The following is a 15,908-nucleotide window of genomic DNA, read 5'->3' as shown; positions in this document are numbered from 1 at the left end:
CGTCCTTATTCCCTCCACTAATCACATTCCGTCAGGGATTTGAGTTTGGACAAATCGTGTTGGTTCGGGGGCGGGACTTCAAGTGCCGCTCCTCTCAGACTATAAATACCATCTCACGCGCCCTCCGCTCAGTATTGGAGACCGACGTGCAAAGTGGTTACACTGTCAAACTGAAACAGAAACACTAAAGGTAACGTGAGCGTGTTAGCTTTTTTGTTGTGTTTTTCTACATTATGTGTTTATTTCCATCAACTATATGCTGTAGTTTAATTTCCAGGTCGTTAGAAACGTTAAAACACTGCTCTGGACTAGCGGTTATCGACAGTCTCTTGACAACAAAACGGCGCGCGCCATTGCCAGTCGGCTAATGTTTGCTATATTTGTGATGCTAAGTACAAACTTGACTTATCAAGAAACCCGTGTTATTACAATTCAGCGTACCACTACGGTTTAGTTCACTCGAATGGTGGGTCAAATTGGTTTAGATGTTGTCTCAAATATTGATGTTCTTAAGCCTTACCGGTATCGGTAGCTAGCTGGCGCCATTTTGCAACCGTTGAAGCTAGCTTTTAATTCTGCTAACGACGGCAAAGAAACGTGTATGTGCACTGTGACTTAATGGTGGCACCGCTGTAGACGGGCTTGTTTTGTTTAATTTAAATCATCGGTGTGTCGATAGAGGTTACACTATCTGCACATCAAGACGCGTCCCCTGGCAAACGTGTTTCAGTTTACAATACACTCGCTAGAGTTAGTAGGGTTACTACTGAAAATAAGACAGGAATTGTTGTAGGTAAAGTTATATTCTATTCGAGGATGTAGGTCATTCTAAGAGTGTCAACGATGACGTTGCTGCAGTGGATAGGGCAAGTGGCTCGGCCCTGTAATGATTTTAAATATCGAGGACAACACTTTTTGTAGTTTAATTCGTTGTTAGTCTGATCTTTTGTTGTGTTTCCAGACCTGCAGGTGAAATATGGCTCGTACCAAGCAGACCGCTCGTAAATCCACTGGCGGAAAGGCGCCTAGGAAGCAGCTGGCCACCAAGGCTGCAAGGAAAAGCGCGCCATCCACTGGTGGTGTGAAGAAGCCCCACAGATACAGGTATGTTACACATGTTCATACATGCTGATGTTTGTGTTAGTAGTGTTGTAGTACAGCCATTGTGATTACAGTCGGCTGGTGCTGTAACTAGGACTGAGGCAACCAATAACAATTCAACTATCTGAAATGCAACAATGAACACTGTTGTGGTTTGGGGTCCTAAAGCATCACATCCCTTGTTGTTGTAGGCCGGGTACCGTTGCTCTGCGTGAGATCCGTCGTTATCAGAAGTCTACCGAGCTGCTCATCAGGAAGCTGCCTTTCCAGCGCCTTGTGAGGGAAATCGCTCAAGATTTCAAGACCGACCTGCGTTTCCAGAGTGCAGCTATTGGTGCTCTGCAGGTGAGATGTCATTCATTGTTGTTTCACAACTTTTTTTTTTTTTTTGTGAGGCTACAGTCCTAGTTTTAAGAAATAACTTTGTTTCTTCTCCATGTAGGAAGCCAGTGAGGCATACTTGGTTGGTCTGTTTGAGGACACCAACCTGTGCGCTATTCACGCAAAGAGAGTCACAATCATGCCCAAGGACATTCAGCTGGCCAGGCGAATTCGAGGGGAGCGTGCATAAATGATTGCTTGGATTTTATCTTTTTAGTGGGGGGTGGGTGTGTGACTGGGGTTTGTTTTTTGTAAATCTTGGAACTATTACCAGCATGTGTACCTCCTAATTTGTTATGTGTAGTTTCAGGCATGTTTTTCTTTTTGTACTTTATTTTCTCCTTGACTGTCCTATTTACTGTAGCGCTTCATATCTGGAAAAACTAAATATCCCACTGCCTTTCTCAGGTTTGCAAATCTATTTTAGACTCTGTACCATTTAATCCTGTGTGCATGTCGTAGGATTTCTTGTTGTGCTGTAAATAAACTTTCCGCTACCTCAAATTAGTGACTTCATTGATGTCTAAATGCATACATTTGGACAAGGAGATTTGTGGGGCAAAATTTACATGTTCACATAAATTAAGTTGGGGCTTGTTGATGCAATGTTGTAGTTCAAATGTAATTGTTACTAAAATGCTTTGCTTTAAAAACAAGGTGAAACTCAATTCATTGGCTTTACATTTTTAATCCATATGTTCCAACCAAATCAACAGAAATTTGGACGACGGCAATGTGTGGTCTGAATTTGGAAATGGAAAAGTTCCTTTTGCACTGGACGGCTTCACTGCTACACCTTCAGTGTTGTCCTAGCAATGAAATAACACTTCACAATAAATATAACTTGAAATATATACATCTGAAGTCTATTGGTTAACTTTATTTATCATGAGCTTCTTCCTCCTCTTCTTCATCAGAAAGCAAGCCGGGTAAACGTTCATACAGCTGCTTCTCCAGCATTACATCAATGTCCGTCTGGCCTCTCAGTGCACACCACAGTAGAAAGCCTATTAGAGACAGGCTGACGGGGAGGACTTTCCACCAGGGCCGCTGAAACTGGCTCCCCATGGAGCGGTCCACTTTCCAGGTTCGGTGACTGGCTTTACTGGTGGAGAACTTGAGGGGCTCATTGTTCACCTCTTCGTCACTATCTTTGGACTTTGCGTACGTCTGAGAGCTCCGAGCCAGGTGACGCACGCTGTTCACTCTGCTAACAAAGAAAAGTACATCAGTAACGACTGTTAATCAAGTGTATTGTTATGCAACAACCCTACTCTATTCATATAAAGCACTTAAATTAACTATGTACACTATGTATTGTTAATAAGTGCAGTTTTTCTGCCCAGTACTTTGAATATTTGAAACTGGCCTAGAAGCCTCAATCTGGTATCTGTCAGTATCTACTAGTTTATAATTTTGTACACCAATTTACATACTGCTCCATTAACGGTGAATTAAAAAATGTATCCTATGGAGGGCACCACTATTATTTGATATGATCTGAATCATTAACGCCTTGTAGTCAGTGTTAAACCTGCAGGATTTGCCGGTGATTCTAGAGGTTACGTTGAGTCACATGGTGCGTTCAGAGTCTCTACAGTAAACGGTATCGGGGAAATTATAACGTTTTCATGGTGTGTTCAAATGTCGATCAGGTTAAAGACGGAACTGATTATCATTTGTGACCTTATTTGTGCATTGAGCATATTTGGTTAATAGCGAGCAAAACTCGTGACTCTAGATACTACGGAAGCTCCATTTTTGCTCGTATACTACTTTACAGGTATTACACGTTTGTGACCATACCTAAAAATGTTAGCATTGACAACATAGCTTACATTACATATTATCGGTAGGTCACAGAATTAGACGGAACCGTTTACACCTTGTCATTGAACCGCACCGCTACTCCAGAGTCAACGTGGTTTCTATAGACTCACCCAGCAGTCGGTGGAGCGTTTTTAACAAATATCCCTCGACTGAAAGAAGCTCGCATCAGACCGGCGAAAACTCGTCCTGTTGTTGTCGACATCTCGGACAACTGGTCATCGTAGGACACGCGACGTTATCTAAAATAAACTGAGGGTTTTCTTACAAAACGCACCTTGTTGAGGTCAAATAACTCATCGTGGTGCAACCTTGAAATGGTTCCGGTGCCGCTGTTGAACCCTGGTCAGGACCGTTCCACCCCGATTTCTAAAATCACTCCACATTATTTATCTGTTTCATCAAAAATTATTGTTATTACTACTATTTTATACTGTTATTATTAACATGTGAAGATTAAACCTTTTTTTGTTAGAATAGTCTATATCTGATGTTTTGCGAATAACAATATCATCTATATCGTTTGGCATAATTTTACTTTAGGGTCCATGATTTACGTATATTACACGTTCTTAAGCAGTAGATAGAGTTGTCATGGACATGTAGATTACCTTGTAAGTGAAATAGTTTTTTTTCCCCAAATGCTGTTACTAAAGTCAATATTTAACCTTTAAACTCAATTTCATATCATTTTTTGGCTTGAGAGGCACATTGAAAACGTTATTAACCTTTTTTATTGTAATTTCAGTCCTAAATATCAGCTGCTTTATGTTTTCACACTGTAACAACTCAGCATTAAATTCACTCTTTTCTTCTTTTTGTTTTAATGCTGAAATATTATTGCCTTTTTCTGCATAAATATATTTCCGAACCACTTGCAATTCTTGTTTTTTTCTAAATATTTATTTATAGTAACCACAGATTCTGAGGGCTACTGAAGTCAGTCCCTTCGTCACATCTCTGTCAACCAATCACAAAACAAAGAGCGATATCTGTCCAATCACGAGTCACCTATGCAACATCACTTCCTGGTTGAGTTCACGTGCTTGATCTGTGCTGTTCAGATTTCTACACGCTTTCTTCGCAGTTAAAGTAAGTATACATGTGTTTAATAGTCATGCAATTCAATACATGTTTGGTCCATGATTAAGTTTGAGCGGATTTAGCGTTTTATGTGGTGGCCGTCGAAAAGTAACCAGCTGACGTGTGTTTTGGCTGTGAAAAACTGTTTACATGTGTTTCGTATTCACATTCAGTTGTAGTTCTATTTCTCTGTTTTAGTGTCCTAAAATATTTCTCTCAGCAAATTAATAATGCAAAAGCCTCACTACGAGGTACTGTCTGTCCATTTGTTCCTGCTCTTTAGTTACATGCTCATGTTTTTGTTTGTAGGAAAACATTAAATCATGGCCAAAGACAAATCATTGACAAATCTGGCAAAAAGGAAGAAATTGAGTTCAGATGTCACGGTTGATGTGGAAGAAACGATGGAGACCAAAGTAAAAAAGAAAAAGAAAAATATGGAAGTTGAGGTGAGAAACACAGTCCATCGGACCTGTTCCTGTTTCAGATGACACAAAATGAACTTGCTTAAAATAGTAAAGAATGATTGTTTATTGAATGCAGGAGGCTCCAGTACAAATTCCTGATGTGAAAATTACAACCAGTGATAGAAAACAGAAGAAGAAGCAAACTGAGGTAAGTGTGTTCGCTGTTTCTCTGAGTACTCTGGTGAACTCTGACTGCTGATTGGTGTCGCTTCATACAGAAAAATCATATCATGTGCTGGTAATAACACAGTCCGCAAAGCAAGGGTTAAGGTGCTGAAAAAATACAATTTAGTGCAGCTATAGTTTATATTACTAAAATAATTTACATGGGGGACAAAATGGTCTGATGTTACATTCCAGGTGGCATCAGAAAAGTCTTAAAAAGCGGAAGTCTATATGGATTCAAGTAGAAGAAACTCTCCAAAACAATGTCAAAATTCCCAATAAATGTTGTGCATAAATCTTAAATGACTGATTCAACACAAGCGTTTCCACAACAGCTGAAGTCCTTGTTTTTACGTTGTCCATTAATGACGTCTTTACACTGACTGCACAGACACAATGTCATATATTGTCTGTGTGACCTACAGTATGCAGTTGGTATTTATTTGAGGGGAGTAGAACAGTTTGTGGACGGATCGCGGAGCTTACATTTGTGGGCTGGCTTGGTCTGTCGCATTTTGCTTGGCCACATGTGCTCGCAGCTGGTACATAGATAGATTTTTCCAAGGCTGATCTGTGTTGCTTGGCCCATCTGCTCCTCAGTTTTTCCTGAAAAGTTTCCCCAAGGAAGCTGTAGATGAGCGGGTTCAGGCAGCTGTTGGAGAAGGCCGCCAGCCTGACAGCGTGACCTGTCAGGGGGTAGTCCTGCCACAGTGTGCCACGGTTTGCCTCACCTCTTAGGAGGTGAAAACTTATAAACACATTCTCTGGAAGCCAGCAGAGGAAGAAGACTAACACGGCTGCTGAGATCATCCGCAGGGCTTTCTGTCTGCGAGGGTTCTGCTGTTGGCCATCCTGGCCCCTCTGACTCCTCTGGAGCACCCGCGCTATCCTCCAGTAGCACAGACCCAAAATGCAGAAAGGCAGCAAGAAGCCCACTATCACCTCCAGCCACTGAATCTGGGTGACGTTCGCGAAGCAGAAGTGGAGTTCTCCGATGTGCTGCCTTTGAGCTATAGCAAAAGGAAGCACGGTGAGCAAAGACGAGGACACCCAGATAAGGCAGCAGCTGAGGCGTGCGTGCGGCATGCTGCGCCCCGTGAAGCCGGTCAGGGCCACAAACCGGTCGAAGCTCATCCAGGTCAAGAAGAAGACACTGCTGTACATGTTGACCTGCTGTAAGAGGTTCATGAAGGTGCAGAGGCCGGGCTTGTCGTAGTAGCCCTGCTTCAGGTTGAACACCTCGATCAGAGAGTCGCCCACAAGGGCGAGGTCGGCCACGGCCAGGTTCACAAAGTAGAGGTCTGGGGCCGTCAAGTGGCTGCTGGGGTTCAGGTTGACCACCAAGATGAGGATGTTCCCTAACAAGCCGACAGGGAACAGTAATATGATGTAGAAGCTAGAGAGGAACAGGCTGACAATATACAGCTGCCCGCTCTCTGACGCTGCCTGCAGGGAATCAGAGACGACGGCCTTTGTGTGATCAGTGAAGGCTATGGGGTCCACGCACATGGCTGTGTCCGTATTACACTTGATCAGGTGTTAGTAGTGGCCCTTTTGCAAGGCTTCAGCCCCACTCCAGACTGTGGTGTCGTCTTCCTGGATGTGTAGTGATGACCACTCTTTCAACTAGACAGAGAGGAGAAGTGCAGTAAGTCGAGCGTGTTTTCAGCGGCGCAGGAGTTGGATTAAGTTTGACTCGATAGACTTTTAGGAGACAAAAAACATCTGTTTATATTGTCAATAAATGACAACACTGAATATACTGTATATGAGTTAATGATCATTGTGGGCAATTTGGGATTAATGAAAATTTGTCTTATAGTTTAGCTGTTTCTGTTTTAAAGAAGTGCAGCATTTCTAAAAATGATTTCAGGGAGAATGCTTCAAAGTGAAAATACATTTTATTTATTTATTTTTTTGTTTTGATAGACAATCGCAATAGTGGTGCCGGCTGGTATTCTAGGGTTTAAAGACGGCCACCATAAACTGCAGTGTCCCTGGTTCCAGTCTGAGCGGGGACTTTTGTTGCATGATTGTCCCATTCTCTCTCTCTCCCCTTGTTTTCTCTCTACTATCACAGACATGAAATGCCCAGAAAGTCTTCAAAAAGTCAGAATACTTGTTATGCTACAGTTGCTTCAGACGAACTGTTGATCATGTTAATGGTTTATTAACAGATACAGATACTTTAGATTGAGAACGATAAAAGTCAGGTAGCTTTGACGTAAGTTATTTTGTGATTTCATATAAAAACGTACCTGAGTTTCCTTGCCCTGCATTGCGTCTTTCTAATCCTCCCTGTGACTTTGAAAGCAGGTGTCACATTAAGCCAAGAGAAGCGTTTTGGTGCCACCCACCACACACAGCGAGAGGAAACGATGCAGGCAGGCCGACGCACACACACGCGCATCGTATATTTTCAGCCAAACATGAAAACAATTTTTTCATCACAGCTTCTCGGTTTATTCGCAATACTTTACGTTGTCACAATGAATGTCCCCTATATATTTTTATGTGGCCTAATTTTATTGCATAAATTATGTCAAGATGGCACACAGAGCCAACTTGTCAACACTGAAGTGTGAATGCGACTATGATTGTAGAATGTTAAAATATGTAAATATGGGAGCCAGGGGACTTTAAGCAAACGCAGACTACCAGTTTATTTACACAAAACAAGATGGATGACAGTCTCACTTCACCATTTCTTTTCTTTAGACTCCATAAAACCAGAAGTTGCGTTTAGCTGCACCGTTGCTTGTTGTTGTGGTGTGCAGGAAGCTGTTTGAGACTGTAGAAGATGTTAATACTGTAATGCTTCACGTTTTGCATTTGATGATTTTGTGACTTTCCTATAAGGAGTAGCATATTTTCATCTTTGACTTTAAGTGTTGTTACTATGATTTTACACGGTGTTGAAGTCTGAAATTCCAGTGTGCATTTTCCTACTGGTCCCTGGCTTCGTACCACCATGTGTTGGCACCAATGTGATCCATGCAGGTCACTTATTCCTAGAACTGGTGCCCATCGACTTCTTGAAAGAGGTTGGAAAGTTCAGAGTATCACTTGTCTTTCCTTGTTTTGGTGTTTTTAACAGCTCTAGAAATGACGACGTGACAAAATATTGACACTAAGCTTGTGAGTGACTTTTATTTTCCTTGACTAAATGTTTCCTACGTGTCATTCGGGGATTTGTCTCAATGGGCTTTTGTGCAAATCGTGTTTATGAAAACGGAGTCTGTTTTGCGAGAAAAGAGGTTTGACTAAGAGCAGGTTCGGGAGGGAAAAAAGTGCACCGACTACAAACAGTAAGTCGTTGTTTAATGGTCTCAATCATAGTTAATGTATAGGAACTATATATAGTTATTATTGCAACAGTGATTGTAAGAACTGTCCATGTTGCATTATTCTGCAGATGTACAGCAAAAAACAATTTTCTGGGGAAAAAAAGTAAATTTTAAAAACAGTTTTGCAAACTCTCAGACGCTGGAGACACTAAAAAGGAGAATGCATGCATTTAAAAACCTTTAAATTGTCACTTAAGTAAAAAAAAAGAATTAAAATAATTGGATTCAGAATATCTCTAAAGCATCAGGTTTCAAAAGTCTTAATTTCAGTGCATCAGAAGAGTTCTGCTCTCATATGAGAGAGAGTCTCTACGACTCTATGTCCTGCAGAGTGTCTGTGATCTCGATGTGGGGCGCTATGATGTTTCTGTTTGGTTGTGAGCGCCCCGGGCTCCGACAGCAGTCCCTCAGCTGCCTACACGCCCCGTGGAGACTCTCTCGACACGGCCTGTGCATGAACAGCACGAGCAGGAGGCTGGCACTGCTCCCGGAGAACAGCACAAACTCGGCCACGCTCAGAAACGCGTTCTCCCTCAGCCACTTCTCTGGCTGTGTTAGTTGTGCTCCTCTCACCAGCGCCACGCTGTAGAAGAGCTGGCAGAAAAACACGACCAAAGTGACTGTCAGGAACACGGGACCCTCCTCGGAACCGGAGAGGAAACGTCCTTTAGATTTCCACTGCCGGACGCAGCCACCTATCACAAGACCCAGTTGGAGAATGTAGGGAATCAAAAGAGCCAGGCACAACCTAGCGGCTGCATACGACACACCAGCAAGGACCGTATCCATGAAACACTCGCGTTTTTCCTGCAGATCACCCCTAGGTCCGCGGAGCCCAGCCAGCAGGAGAGAAATCAAGATAGAAGTCAGGATCACCAGAGCCGCACAGACCCGAGGCTTCCTCAGCAGCACGTGGGATGGCGGATCCAGGGTTAGGACATAAGCCATGAGCACTAAGACCAACAGGCTGCACATTATTGCAACAGTGATTGTAAGAACTGTCCATGTTGCATTGGGTGGAGAGAGAGGAGCAGAAGCAGCAGCTGGAGGACACAAAAGACCCAGAGCAGGCAGTCGAGCCAAGCCAGCCGCCTTTGGGCCCTGTAGGTCTGGATGAAGCTGTAGAGCAGGAAGCAGCCTGCCATGAAGCCCAACCCCGCCAAGAAACTGTAGACATAGTTTGCCCTGGAGGTAATGTCATTGGCTGCAATTGTGTCAGAGATGGAGGTGGTGTTGAGGACCACGTCCACGCTGAGATTAGACTGAAAATGAAAAGAGAAAACACCCGCTGATGACATCCTGTTCTCTGCAGCATCACATTTGAGTATCAAACTCTAATCAGCAGTCTTTTAAAAATACCTTTTAGACAGTGTTTACGGTTGCTCAGCCTGTGGGTTTTCCACAGGAACATACTCTTACACAATCTAGTGCATTTCCTTCCTAAATTTAACTCGGTTGAGACCAAATTTTAGCTTAAGTGGAAGTCATTATTATAGATCTCCAAAAACACAAACCCACATGTAGTGCTGATTAGATCTCGTAGAACTGTTTTCTTTTTTGAATCTTTCTACGACCACATGCCCAGTGTTTGTCTGCTCCCCTGTGAGGAGCCCGCTCTGTGAGAACACATGTTTCCACTTACCATTTTTGCTTCCGTCACCCACTCCTGTCCTGTGTTGTATCCACCAGCCCGACGCTGCTGATTGACTCAAAGCTCTGAAAATGATGCTCGTTGCATGGACACGGGCGCTCGCTGTGAAGGACTTTTTAATATTTCTGTGGGCAATACCCCGCCAGCATACTTTCAGAATGACTTCGTGGCCATGTGATCAAATCTTTTCCTCCCCTCCCTCTTTTTTTCTTCATCACTGTGCACTGAGGTCTGTTTAATCGGAGCATACTCTATCCCTTGTATAACTTCCCGTGAGAGTTAACCGCAGTCTTTAAGTTGCGCTGCGATTAGTGTGGCTACTGAAGCAAAACGGCTCAAATTTGATTCTTTATTTCTCTTTCCAGTAGGTTTAAATAATAATTCATTTCACCCTGTTATGAAGTAAAAAAGAAAAACTTTTTTTTTTCTTTGGCTCCTCCGTATGATTAGGCAACGGTGGTGGTTGTTTTTAAACAGTGCAAATGTGTGCTGTGGATAAGAGTGAGCGCTTCAAATGCAAAGCTGAACAGATGCGGCACACCGCAGTGAACTTTACACAGTATGAACGTGTGATGCTGACCTGCAGACACAGGAAACACCATCCCTCTGAACTGCAGCGCAACAGGAAGTGATTCAAGCTCAAAAAGGTGCTTCAGCTTCCACGTGTCTTTACACTGTTGCACAAAAACAGGTCACATTTATTTTACATTTTAATGTAGAAGTGAAAGAGATCGAAAATATTTGAGGCATCTAGCATTACCTCTGCATTGACCCAGAAAACAAATACTGAAAAATGGCAGGAAATGTCTGATCAGAACACAAAAGTGGAATTATTATTCGAACATTCTTATCATTCCATCAGTCGGTCGCGCCGGTTGTTTAAGGATGTTTGATAATGGTTTTACGCAAGGTAGAGGGTCTGTTAATGTCAGTAATCACTCCCATGAGCCTTTGGTTTGCTTTGGTTTGACAGACACACGAGCTGGAGGGCGAGGAGGACTTGAGCCCTGAGGAAAAGCGGGTTCTGGAGAGGAAGATGAAGAAGATCCTTAAAAAGGAAGAGAAGAAGAAGCTTAAGACTGAAGGAGAGACCTTAGAGAAAGCTGAAGCATCTGGACCCATTGCACCTCAGCAGGCCTTAGATTACCTCACCTGGTAAGAGACGCTCTTAGTCAGGACAGGTGCATCCACATGTTGGCCTTCTGCCTCTGATGTCATCACTTGTTATATAAGAAACTATATTGTCTGTCCACTATCCACTTAACCAGGGAGCAAAGAGTTGTTTGCTTAAAAACAATTCACATATTTACATTTTACTTTTCAGTCATGATATGAATCCAGAACACCACAAAAGGTTCACAAAACATTTTAAACCTGTTGTCTACGGCTGACTTATATCCTGAGTAACATTTCACAGAAAAACATACACGTAATCAGGAAAACCTAACTGATGTAATGCAATTCAGTACAGCCCCCAAAACACATGGTTACTTATGTTGACAATGTGGAGAGCTGTTGCTTCTCCCCCATAAAAACCCCATTATAACAAAGCCCAAACATGGGGCATTGACTTTGAAAGATAGCTGTTTATCGCACAGGCAGGAAAGATGCAAAGTTGCATCATGGGAAGTGTATGATCTGCTGGTTTTGAGATTTACTCATATTAGTGACTAAAACTCTCGGCCTCTACTGCCTTCACTGTTCTCTTCTAATCGGTCTCTTGTGTTACAAAAAGTGCAACACTAGATCTCAGAGTACCTCTTCAAGGTCAGGGTCCTGAAGCTTAAGTATATTGTAGCAAAAAAAATACAGTGAATGCTATAAAGCAACCAAGTATAATAACACGGACAACAAACTGGTATCAAAAATCAACACCGTTTCTCGTAATTCAACTCAATGGTTCTGTTGTTGCAGCTGGGCTGAAAACCGTACAGAGTGGAAGTTCCAGAAGACCAGGCAGACGTGGTTACTGCAGCACATGTTTGACTTCGTGCAGGTAAAATGAACCAGTGTGGTGATGATGATGATGACGATGATGATGGGGTATTTTACTCAGATGAGGTTCAGAGTAGAGGGAGGTGTTGACCTTCAGAGCGATGTCTTCCTGTTAATTAGTTTGTGAGTTACACCCACTCTCACTTCATAACATAAAATGACATGTTTTTAAGAATGCCGTTGTTTGGTTAAATTTGCATTATGTGAATATAGCATTTTTGTAGAACGGACAGTTGGATCTACAAAAATTTGACGACCGTAATCGTTTTGAACCGCCCATAAAATACATTTAAAGATACACTCTTGTGCTACCTTTTTAGCATTGCATTGTTTTAGAAGAACAATATACTAACTTACTTATAACCAATAACTACAATTTATTTATACACTTTAATATGTAAAGTAAACTTAGACAGACAACAGGATTCAAGCAACATGATCATATAAAATACTCGCTGTCTCTCAGGTTCCAGATGAGAAGTTCTCCGTACTGCTCCAGTACCTGGAGGGTCTGCGTGGAGGTTCCAAAGACACCACCGTCCAGAAGGCCTTAGTCCTGGTTGAGGAGTCAGGACAAGCACCAGAGGACAGAGATGTCCAGCAGAGGGCGCACAGAGCCAGAGAAGTCATCCAGCTGCTCTCCTGAACCCACCACCATCAAAAAATGACCTGAAGCCCACCAGAAAAAAAGACTGAAACATCTTTGTTGATCAGTGGACTGAATGATCACCCTGGTCTCCAGATAGGATTAAACATGTTTGATATGTGGCTTTCAGACTGGCCCTGTAGGGAAAAGATGTGTTTTGATTAAATTACCAGTAATGCTAATTGTTTTTATTTCAATGTGTCTAGGTTGCTTTTTTTTCCCTACTTTGTGCGTGTGTGTTGCCTGGTAGTATCAATCATCCGAATAATATTTACACAGTATGAAATGTTACACGTCATTGTTTTTATTACAAGTTCAACAGCTACTTTTTTTTTTTCCACCTCCAAATGTAAATAATTCCAGAGTCCAGTTTCTCCATTATGGACTGACGAGGACAGATGCAAATCCCCCACAGACGCAACAGAGAGCTGAGCGACTGCTGCAGTAAAAGGTTTCAGGAATGTGTGAAGTCAAAACATGTTTGTGCGTGTCAAAGCCCACAATCTGTGAAGTCACTGATCAGAATAACTTCATCCACTCCAGGTGTAAACAGTGTTGGACGTCATGGTGTCTCCTACCCACTGCAGGACATACAGCTTTTCAGTGCACCAACCAAATACAGTACAGAGTACAAATCTTCACCTGTAACAGTTTTTAGGGACTCCGTTCTGTCTTGTGAAGTTTATAAACCTGATGAGACATCAATATATTCAACTTTTTCCCCCTAAAAATGTTTTTATTTCTCAATATGTTGACAGAATTTGATTCATAAACACGACTGACAAATCCAGGAGTAAAATTATTCTCAGCGTCACTTGTCATGCTGTTGCTATTCTATATCGTCCAGCGAGTGTCTGTGTCGCTCACATTGTTCAACAAAATAAATCCACTCAGGTGCTTTTAAATGGAGAGTTGACTTGGTTTGGATCAAGAAGACCGTTATCTCCCCGTAGGTGTTGATCCTCAACTGTCGCAACCACTGTTCCTTTAGCTTCATCTGCAATGACATGGCACAATGTTTATTTATTACACTCTGTATAAAACATGAAGTGAACACAGTCTGGATGAAGTCACTTACTTTGCTTTGAATCAAAGGGAATGTTGTGTAGAGTGAGGAGAGCGCGCAGTCTCTCAAACTCTTCTCTCTGTTTTTGGAAATCCTTTAAAAAATAAAGTTTCTGTCACACATTTTAATATATGTGATTTTGTAGGCTATTTGGGAAGGTAAATAAATGTACACACCTCTGTACACTTATGTAACAAGTTGTGTGTTTCTGAATCAGCTGTAACTTCTGGCTTCTTCACTTTTTGGCTCTTCAGGAGACCAGCGTCCTCAAAAATATCCTTCAAAAGATTATTGTATCCCTGCAGCAAACGTATAATGTGTGTTAGTGGTAAGAATATTAAGAGAAATTACTAAAACTGGAAGAAAAATGCCGAACAAGAGGGGCTGAGCTTTGACATGAAAATGGCACAACGGTTTATATGTCTGTTTACACCACGAAGACAACTCTAGGCATGCCTATACATTTCATCTTTACCTGCTCAGTAATAAGACCTTCATAGCGAGCCTGCTCAGCTTCATCCCATTCCTTTTGGAGTGTCTCACTCAGTGTCGGGTACACTTAAAAAACAAAAAAAAGTCATACAAATGATAAGAAATCCTGAATAACACTGACTCACCCCACTGACTTGTGCTGTAAGACAGTTCTTAAGTCTCACCTAAAAGCGAATGTGGGTGGCAAACAAGTGGGGTCTCAAAGGTTAGCGAGTACACACAAGTACTGGGCTCTGAGACTTGAGAAAGCTTGCTGCTTGCACTGCAGACAAAAATCACCTACAGAAACATGAAAAGAAACAAGTTACATTCATTTTCTGGAGTTCATATTGTTGATTTAATTGTCACAATGCTTTTGAGTTGATGAATTGATTGAAAAGTTGTCTGTGTTCAATGGCTCTGGGATGATTGTTCCAAGTTTCAAATTCAATGTTGGGGTGAGACTTGTTGGTGAATATTAACTGATTTATTTGCTGTTTAAGGTTTCATAATTATCTCTTCAAGAGGAAAGAGTTAACATTTAAAACCCGTGTAACCTTTGTTTCCCTGTTTCTCGTTCCACAAGTATCCCCGTCTCTCATCCACATGCCTGTGAAAGTGTTGTTTTCCATTTCCCACTCCTGCCAGATCCTGTTAGAAACACGCAAAAGGCTGCTCTTACAACAAACCCACAGCTTATTGCCAATCATTCACATATTGATATTTGCAATAAGGGTAATCGTAGGTAATATTATGTAAAGGAGCCACATCTTACCCCAGTATCCCACTGTAGGCATTCCATCTAAATGACTGTTCATGTTGGGTGATGTTGTGAAATGGACATAATTCATATTTATACCTGCAAAATAACCCAGACACACAAATACCCATTAATGTGTTTCCAGACGTATTAATGTAGCATGCATGTAAAAGACAATCAGCATCCAAAACAGGGTCCTTGCAGAGAGCCAGTGGAGATGGGGATCACATGTGAGCATGACATGCGATATAAAATACTTACGTTGACTCCGTGAGACTGAAGCACTTCCCAGCAAGCCGATGAAAATGTGCAGGGCCTTGAGGAAGAAATTGATGATATGATGAGTGACTGAGTTGATCCACAGAAAACATCTTGATAACGTTGTCAACATCCTCTGGTTGACCATTTACCTTGAAAACATTTACAACACAGGATTAAATGAAAGGTAGGCTTTAAAATTATGTTACACTATTTTACCAGACACTGGAGAACGGGTCACTTTAGGCTGTAGTCTGCTTCCCTGAGCCAGAAAAGGATTGTTCAACCTAAACACAGAAGATCAGTCAGGAAGGGGCGAATGTCAACAAGGTGCACACTGACAAATCTTTTACTAAACTTACCCAAATGTGTTTGGCTCCTCGACTATCTTCATTTTACCAGCGAATCCATGATTTACTGAATTAAAAAAAGTCGAGAGACTTAAATCAATTAACAAACAGCACCACCACAATGTAATGTGGCGCATATGTTTCGGTATTACTGACATTAACACACAATACACTCAGCAAAGTATCAGCACTTACTGAGAAGAGACACACAGATCAAGAACAGTCTTAATAAATGATGCATCGTTGTCTTTTGAGGGACTAAAACGTGCTATCGGTTGTTTCTAGCTACATTTCCTCGTTCGTCAGGTGACAGGTCACGGGATGCAAATAAGATCTGAGC

General features: G+C 41.9%; 4 protein-coding genes and 1 pseudogene across 6 annotated transcripts; 2 read left to right on the top strand and 3 right to left on the bottom strand.

Annotated features, from left to right (window-relative positions):
* Positions 1-124: 124 nt before the first annotated feature.
* On the top strand, positions 125-2,150 carry h3f3d (H3 histone, family 3D). The gene is made up of 4 exons (XM_079293632.1): positions 125-190; positions 962-1,104; positions 1,293-1,446; positions 1,544-2,150. The coding sequence occupies exons 2-4, from the start codon at positions 977-979 to the stop codon at positions 1,670-1,672; spliced, it is 411 nt and encodes a 136-aa protein (XP_079149758.1). The 5' UTR covers positions 125-190; positions 962-976; the 3' UTR covers positions 1,673-2,150.
* Positions 2,151-2,289: 139 nt separating this feature from the next.
* uqcc4 (ubiquinol-cytochrome c reductase complex assembly factor 4) lies at positions 2,290-3,622 on the bottom strand. The gene is made up of 2 exons (XM_079293635.1): positions 3,423-3,622; positions 2,290-2,692 (listed from the first exon to the last, which is right to left on the bottom strand). The coding sequence occupies exons 1-2, from the start codon at positions 3,512-3,514 to the stop codon at positions 2,362-2,364; spliced, it is 423 nt and encodes a 140-aa protein (XP_079149761.1). The 5' UTR covers positions 3,515-3,622; the 3' UTR covers positions 2,290-2,361.
* Positions 3,623-4,339: 717 nt separating this feature from the next.
* chlsn (cholesin) lies at positions 4,340-13,851 on the top strand. The gene is made up of 6 exons (XM_079293628.1): positions 4,340-4,401; positions 4,702-4,841; positions 4,936-5,007; positions 10,996-11,177; positions 11,937-12,018; positions 12,484-13,851. The coding sequence occupies exons 2-6, from the start codon at positions 4,716-4,718 to the stop codon at positions 12,661-12,663; spliced, it is 642 nt and encodes a 213-aa protein (XP_079149754.1). The 5' UTR covers positions 4,340-4,401; positions 4,702-4,715; the 3' UTR covers positions 12,664-13,851.
* LOC306795369 (G-protein coupled estrogen receptor 1-like) lies at positions 5,507-6,533 on the bottom strand (annotated as a pseudogene). Its single transcript has one exon. The product of its transcript is annotated as a G-protein coupled estrogen receptor 1-like (transcript).
* On the bottom strand, positions 13,522-15,875 carry gnptg (N-acetylglucosamine-1-phosphate transferase subunit gamma). 2 transcript variants are annotated; one of them, XM_079293618.1, is made up of 11 exons: positions 15,764-15,875; positions 15,581-15,635; positions 15,438-15,505; positions 15,222-15,276; positions 14,976-15,059; positions 14,758-14,851; positions 14,386-14,500; positions 14,205-14,287; positions 13,906-14,028; positions 13,742-13,823; positions 13,522-13,660 (listed from the first exon to the last, which is right to left on the bottom strand). In XM_079293618.1, exons 1-11 carry the CDS (start codon positions 15,807-15,809, stop codon positions 13,554-13,556), a joined length of 912 nt encoding a protein of 303 aa, XP_079149744.1. In that variant the 5' UTR covers positions 15,810-15,875; the 3' UTR covers positions 13,522-13,553. The 2 variants fall into 2 exon arrangements, with proteins under 2 accessions (XP_079149744.1, XP_079149745.1); XM_079293619.1 differs by having other exon boundaries at positions 13,742-13,808.
* Positions 15,876-15,908: the final 33 nt, after the last annotated feature.

Source organism: Melanostigma gelatinosum (assembly GCF_949748355.1).
Source record: "Melanostigma gelatinosum genome assembly, chromosome: 21".
Lineage (NCBI taxonomy): Eukaryota > Metazoa > Chordata > Actinopteri > Perciformes > Zoarcidae > Melanostigma > Melanostigma gelatinosum.
Note: the sequence above shows the minus strand (reverse complement) of the source record. Positions and strands in the feature narration are given on the sequence as shown.